At 32.1% G+C, this 7447-nt stretch overlaps 1 protein-coding gene across 2 annotated transcripts; it reads right to left on the bottom strand.

Annotated features, from left to right (window-relative positions):
- Nucleotides 1-4002: 4002 nt before the first annotated feature.
- LOC129320735 (FCS-Like Zinc finger 8) lies at nucleotides 4003-6804 on the bottom strand. 2 transcript variants are annotated; one of them, XM_054966312.1, is made up of 4 exons: nucleotides 6742-6804; nucleotides 5849-6662; nucleotides 4532-4634; nucleotides 4003-4454 (listed from the first exon to the last, which is right to left on the bottom strand). In XM_054966312.1, the coding sequence occupies exons 2-3, from the start codon at nucleotides 6604-6606 to the stop codon at nucleotides 4532-4534; spliced, it is 861 nt and encodes a 286-aa protein (XP_054822287.1). In that variant the 5' UTR covers nucleotides 6607-6662; nucleotides 6742-6804; the 3' UTR covers nucleotides 4003-4454. The 2 variants fall into 2 exon arrangements, with proteins under 2 accessions (XP_054822287.1, XP_054822286.1); XM_054966311.1 differs by having other exon boundaries at nucleotides 4003-4634.
- Nucleotides 6805-7447: the final 643 nt, after the last annotated feature.

Genomic DNA, 7447 nt, shown 5'->3' with positions numbered 1-7447 from the left:
TAGTCAGTATAATTTACGCTTTCTTTTGTTAAATTTTATTAGTTTGATCATAAAATTTTTAAATTACTTATTTTAAAATTTTTACATTTAATTATTTAAAGTTCCTTAACTTGAGGAGGGGAAAGAATATACAAATACATTACAATGGTAAATTAATACTTTTAAGTTTTTTAATATAATTAAAATTAAAAAATTAAAGTATTTTAAATATTTAATTGAATATTCCTAATGGGGCTAAAAATTGGATTAAAATGTAGGTTTTAAAATTAAAAGAGAGATTTGTGTAATTTTAAAAAAAAATAAAGGGAAAAGATTGTATTTTACTCTAATTAAATAATGGTATTTGCTACCATTTTATTCTAGCTATATATTATACTAATCAAATAAGGAAGATTAATTTAATTAGGTGTTGGAACAAAATGATAAAGATTGGAAGAGGGAGAATTGAATAATTAAACAATAAAAAATTTGTAAAATAAAAATTATAAGCGTATTAGCTCAATGGTTGGCGAGCTTGGGTTAAATTGTGTGAGCCAAAACTAACTAACATCTAATCAAGTTCCCAATTATGCAGCCCAACTTGCCACTCTTTGGCAAGGTTCAACCCACGAGCTTGACTTATATTACCAGCTCTAATTGAAATTAAGAAAATACTACAATCTAATGAAAAGGGTCTTAGAGATTACAAGCTTATACTTTTACTTGACATATCAAGTTTGGATGTAAGGATAAACAAATTAATAAAAATGAGCTAAATTATAATAGGGTTTCATTATATAATGAATTGATGAGATTGCTTTAAAACCTAACTTTTGAAGGAAAAAAAAAAGATTTATGATGATGTCATTGAATTGGATGAAGATGTTTTTTTTTCCACATATGGATATGGTGGTGTTAGGAAGACATATGTTTGGAGAACACTTCCTACTTCATTAAGATCTAAAGGTAAAATAGTTCTCAATATACCATTAAGCGGGATAGCTTATCAGGAAGACGTACAACTCACTCAAATTTTGTTTCCTCTTTCTACAACTAAAGACATTATACATAGCATGAAACATGAGAGCAACTTGGCTAAATTATTTGTTCACATATCATTAATCATATGAGATGAGGCTCTAATGGCACACAAGTTTTGTCTTGAAACTCTTGACAAATGCCTAAAGGATATTTTAAGATTAAATAGCTTATTAGCTGGTGATCTTTTTTTTTAAAGGAAATGTTGCTATATTTGGTGGATACCTAAGACAAATTTAGCCTTCCTGTTATTCTAGATAGGTCAAGAGAATACATTATTTTTGAAACCATTAACCTTTTATTTTGAGACAATTGTCAACTTTTATCACTAACAATAGACATGAGACTTCTATGAACAAATAGTGGAGTTATCTATTAGTTCTCTTTAAAAATTTACTAATTAAATTATCTCAATTGGTGATGAAACAGCTATTAGAGCTAATGAAGGATTTATGAATGTTAAGATCCTAGATAATTTGTTACAGGATGGTTGAGATAATCATAAAGTCTTTTGTTAATTCAACTTTCTTGATTTTTCTTGCCAATATATATAATTCTTCTTATTTTAGAAATAGGACTGTATTAGCTCTTATGTAGGTTGTGACTAGAAAAGTAAACAAGTACATGTTATCCTATACTTCCTAAGAGAAAGTTGTATACATGAGCTTTAATAGTGTTATTCAACATGTTAGAGATAAAATTTACTTAATGACCTGCATTCTACATTTTTTCTAAATTAAATTACAATGTCAAACCCCCTGAATTATGAAATAAGGCTTAAAGTGGGTGCTCAAGTTTAATGTGAACTAAAACATTAAGAAGTTTATGGGTTGTGCAATGATACACTTCTTATAGTTACAAGAGCTAGAAAACATGTTATTAAAGCCTAATAAATGTCTAAATCAACTACAAGGATAAAAGTATGTATACTAGGTATTGCTATGTGTCCATCTGATTTAAGATTGTCATTTATTATGAGAAGGAAGCAGTTCTCATTATGTTAGTCTTTGCAGTTCTCATTAATAAGAGCTAGGATTTGATTTCGTTTCATATTAGTTTGTACATAAGTCATCCTGTTTTCACTAATGACCAATTATATGTTGCTTCTCATGTTCAAAGCATGAAGAGTCTAAAAATATTAGTTTTTGATGAGGATAGTCACTATATAAATAAAACTTTTAATGTTGTTTATAAGTATGTATTTGATAATTTAATTTAAATAATTATGAAAATTTGTTAATTTACCTCCCTTCATATCCATTTACACAATATGCATTTACTATTTGCTTTACTTGAATATGTATATATAATATTCATAATTATAATTATACAGCTCCACTGCGTATGTAATGATATATATAATAAAATATTTTCTAGAAGTTATTCTTTTGAACCTATTTATAAAAATTATAGTATAAAACCCATGCGATGCACGGGTACTTTATTAGTTTGATTCTAAATATAGGGTAAAGATGTATAAGTTTAAGAATATTAACTATTATTTCTAAAAAAAAACTGAAGTTTATTAACTCTGGCTATAATTAAAATCCAAGGGAGTATAAAACTAATAAATAATTAAGAACAACCGTGAAGGTAGTTTGAAACTATTGACATTTTTAAAAAATGAGAATCATGAGTAGTGCAACCGTTTTTTTTTAAATAAAACTAAAATAACTGGGAATATCAATACTACATTAATTATTATTTTTCCTCTACCTCCTTCCCAAACTAAATAGAAGAGAATATTACAACGGTTTCCTTCCACTCCAACCATTCCAAATAAAAAAAATATCATTCTTTTTTTATTGCAATGCTATAAACAAATAAATAAATAATCATTCCTTTTCTATTGCAATATTATTAACAAATAAATACAAATATGCTTAGTACAATGGCTTTCATCATTAGGTGCTGCACAGTATACGCTGCAGAGAAACTAAAGAATTTGCCACACTACCACAAATGAGATCACTGGTTTCCAATCCAATACATCAATATAAAAAATATAAAATGCTTCTATAAAAAATTGTTGCCGTGAAACGTGAGCATCACATCCTTTTCGCATGTTATACATGGAGAAATGCTCAGCTAGATTAAATACACTATGTCATTTATAATTTATTCAATTAAAATAATTCAGGTAATCTAAATAAAATTTTAGATGACATTTTTTAGTTGATTTTATTCTTATAACATAATATTCATTTGATTTCTTATATTTTCTTTCTTTATTATCATTAACATCATCAAAATCAGTTTATATTTAATATGATCTAAATATCATGTTTTTATTAAATAGATTACAAATGCCATAATACACCAAATCTACCTAAATATTTCTTATCAGACATGTTAGAAGATTCATTTACTGAGTTATATTATTTTGATGGATTTTTTTTATTTGTGCTTTTCTTTTTGTAGCCCAATCCCACTCATGCACTATCTAAAAACTCTTAACAAGTAATCAAAGATTCATTTACCAAATGGTGTTTGTCCATCTTTAGCCAAGTTCTAAGAAAATTTGAGATTTATATATGAAGAGGGAAAAAAAATATATTGTTGCTTGAAGAGCTTCTCACCCATATAATTGGAGTCAACTTGACTCAATTTAGTCTTGTTGAACTCGAATCCAAATTTGATGATTGTCCCAAATTATCCCATCCAATGACATGTAACACCAAAAATCATCAATTCAATCAAATGGTTGTCAGTAATGTTAACACCAAATACAAAGAGAACACCAAATCATAACTCTACATCATCTTCAATGTCTTATATTTTAATTCAATGACTCATATAACTGTAGATAAATGATTAAGTAATATGCTCATAAAGTGACCTTTTAATTTGCGGTTTCATTTATTTATGATTAAGTGTGTAGTTACAATGTGAGGTCTCACTTGATGAAAAGATTTGAGACACTCGTAGGATTTATATCCACCGAATTCTCAGCAATGCACGAATGTCGTACTACTTTTGCATAAATTACAAAAACAGAGTGCAGCAACGCACTGATTGATTGATATGTGGAGAGTACATTGAAGAACAAGAACAAATAAAAACAAAGATAATGTTGAAGCTTTTCCTTCTCTTCTTCTTCTTCTTTTTTTTCAAGTCATACATCGTTTTCACTGCCAACTTGGAATAAGAAAAAGCTAAAAACTTCGGACAAAAACCCAATACCAATCCAACACAATATTTTTTCTCTTCTTTTCTTTTTTCCCCCCCACAAAAATCATTGCTTCTTAAACACTATCTTTATTACAACACTCCTAATTACCTTAGCCATCCCAAACCCTTTGTTCTTCCACAATCTCATCATCACCAGAACAAAGAAAAAAAAAACAGAGCAACCAGATATTACAATGATGTTCCCAGGAAAGATGGATTGGATTTTCTGGGACTGATCATTTCTGTCCCCAGAAATTAAACAAAACCTTAAAAAAAAAAAAAGAAAGAAGTAATCAAACAGGGTACAATAATAATCTAAGATGTTTCAGGGTTTTGAAGAAACCTAGGATATGGGAAATTCCTCTGCTTCCAATTTTTCCATTCCTTCTTCCTCCATCAGCATTCCTTGGTAACGACATTCTCTGCTGCAAAATCCCCTCTCACCCCTGAAACATATAATGTCAAAGTGTTGAAAATCAGATCGGTCGTTAAATTAGCACACTAGTTTGAAGTAGATAGACTGATCTTTGAATCAATCAAGACACTAGTTTGAGGTAGTTAGACTAGCCATGAACAAAATATTTCATTGAACCAATTAAGACATTAATTTAATGGTTTAATTGGTTGGGTTAACCTAGCTTTAAGTACTATGTAAAAAACATATTGGATCCCTGTTTTCTTAGGTCCTCTTAGTCTTTGCATATGCATATGATATGTCATATGTCATATGTCAAAATAAGATAATATGATATCTATGCCATAGTAAATTTTATCTGATGTGAGTCTGCGTATGTTGCAGAAATCAAGAAAATTAGGCTGCACTGTTTATGGCTGTATTATTTTTTCGCTACATGCATGAATATAAGGAATCCAATTTTTGATGCTTCTTCTTAGGATACAAAGAAAGAAGATTAAACTAACAATTTGGTTTGACACTTTAGTTAATTCTCCGCTTGTTTCATTGAGGATCTGAGTAAGAAGACCGATGAAAAATGAATTTGCTACTTTCCAATGTCTACTAACCAATTTTTAAATTGAATATATAGCTAAATAATTTCAATAACTGGAGAACTAGTAAATTGTTACTTTGCATCATTAAACAACACTTCAACTTTGATTTCCCATGTTTTTCCTAAAGTGTAACTAAATAAAACTCCTTTCATATTTTATAACAAGAATCTCCCTTCCAATTTTTTTTTTTAAACTAAAAATATGAATTTTTACCCATTAACTATAATTTTAATCCTAATACATGACAATAAAAAGGAATTCAATAATTCTCTTTCAATGGATAAAATTTACAAAATCAATTTTATTGGCACAAAATAAATAATTACCAAACTAATTATTCAGTTTTCTTTTGTTGGATTATTGAAGTGTAAATTACCAGCTAATTTACCAAGACTAACCCAGCAACTCTTTATGGGTATATCGCCCATCAATAACTTCATCTTTTTTTTTTTCTGGGTTTCACTCACAACGCAATTATAAGAGTGTTTGGGCTGAAAATGGAGGTGATGCGTATAAAATTTGAATCCAAAGACTTAGATTTAAAATAATCATACATAGACTTAAGTTCAAGTGTTAAAGAAAATGAACCTCGTACCCTGTAATTCATAGTATACTTCAAGCGAGTGAATTACAGAAGCAAGAAAATTACCTGTACATGTAGATATCTTTGCCTTGGCCAAGATTCTTCTTACAGTAAAAGCAGGAGCTAAGGAAGCTCTCCGACGGATACTCAAAACCATTGTCCTTTGTCGCGGTCGCTGGAACAGACAACCCAATTCCGACGTCGAAACAGCTACTCTCGATGACGAAGTCATCGAATATATGAGTCGTTCTCGGGTTCGGACCATGCGAAATCACCCGAGTGTACTCCTCGGAGCTCTCGATCTCACTCGCGGAGAGACAACCTGGGAAAACTCGAGGCGAATAATTCGAGCTCGCAGATCCAAACCCAGATTTCTTCTCCGGCGGTTTCACCGATTCCGACGGAGAAAAAATCGTCGGAATCTGAATCTTCAGCTGGGATCCGAAAACGACCATCCGGTTATCGGGTTTGGATGACAGATTCGGGTTTTGATCGTCGTCAATGAGAGAATCAACTAGGCCAAGACCCACTGGTTTAGAATCGAGTTTATCCCAATAACGTCGGGGCTGTTCGCCGGAAGAAGAAGAAAACGGCGGCGTTTTGGGGCTGTTTGTTTCAGACCAGAAAGAGTTTTTGAAGACGGAGAAGGGTTTATTGGAATCGAGTATGGAGGTTGGGCTCATCATCGTTTCAGTTTCCAAGAACGCTTTTGAAGTGGAGTTCGTGAAGAGTCTCGGCGAGCTGAAGAAAGAAGACGACGACGAAGTGGGGTTTTTATACTTCCCAGATGGAGACTGTAACGGAGAAGAAGCAGAATCCGCCATTGTTAGAGCTTGCTTCTAGAACCTGTCCCTCTGGATCTCTTCCTCAGCATCACTCCCTACGCGAAACAGAAAAGAATTTCAGATTTTACAAAACACCATGTTTTGAAGCAGAGTGTGTGTGAAACTGAAACTGACCTGGCCTGAGAGAGAATACAAGAACTTTCTGATTTTTTTTGGGCCTAAACCTCTGTGACCTCCGGCGAGCTGAAGAAAGAAGACGACGACGAAGTGGGGTTTTTATACTTCCCAGATGGAGACTGTAACGGAGAAGAAGCAGAATCCGCCATTGTTAGAGCTTGCTTCTAGAACCTGTCCCTCTGGATCTCTTCCTCAGCATCACTCCCTACGCGAAACAGAAAAGAATTTCAGATTTTACAAAACACCATGTTTTGAAGCAGAGTGTGTGTGAAACTGAAACTGACCTGGCCTGAGAGAGAATACAAGAACTTTCTGATTTTTTTCTGGGCCTAAACCTCTGTGACCTCCATATTGCTAGACACAAGAAAACGGGAAGAGGAGGAGGAGGAGGAGGAGAGAGTTTGTTTATCGCCCCTTGGTTTCTGAAAATAGGATCAAGAGAGAATCAGAGTCGCGAGTCGTGATCGAAGCTTGTAAAATCTTGTTGCTTGTTTTGGATACCTTTTTGTTTTGCTTTCAGGAAAACTTTCCTCACATGCTTCCTCTCTGCTATTTCTGCAAATTTGGTTTACCCTGTGTCTAACAAATACTACACATACCCACAACCAGAATAAAACCAAAGCCGACTGTGATGATGATGATGATGATGATAAAGACCCTGTGGTTCTCCTGCTTCTCTTTTTCGTAATTTTAAACCTAGTGG

This window comes from Prosopis cineraria, unplaced genomic scaffold (genome assembly GCF_029017545.1).
Source record: "Prosopis cineraria cultivar Desert tree isolate PC_DT_omini unplaced genomic scaffold, ASM2901754v1 PC9, whole genome shotgun sequence".
Taxonomy (NCBI): domain Eukaryota; kingdom Viridiplantae; phylum Streptophyta; class Magnoliopsida; order Fabales; family Fabaceae; genus Prosopis; species Prosopis cineraria.
Note: the sequence above shows the minus strand (reverse complement) of the source record. Positions and strands in the feature narration are given on the sequence as shown.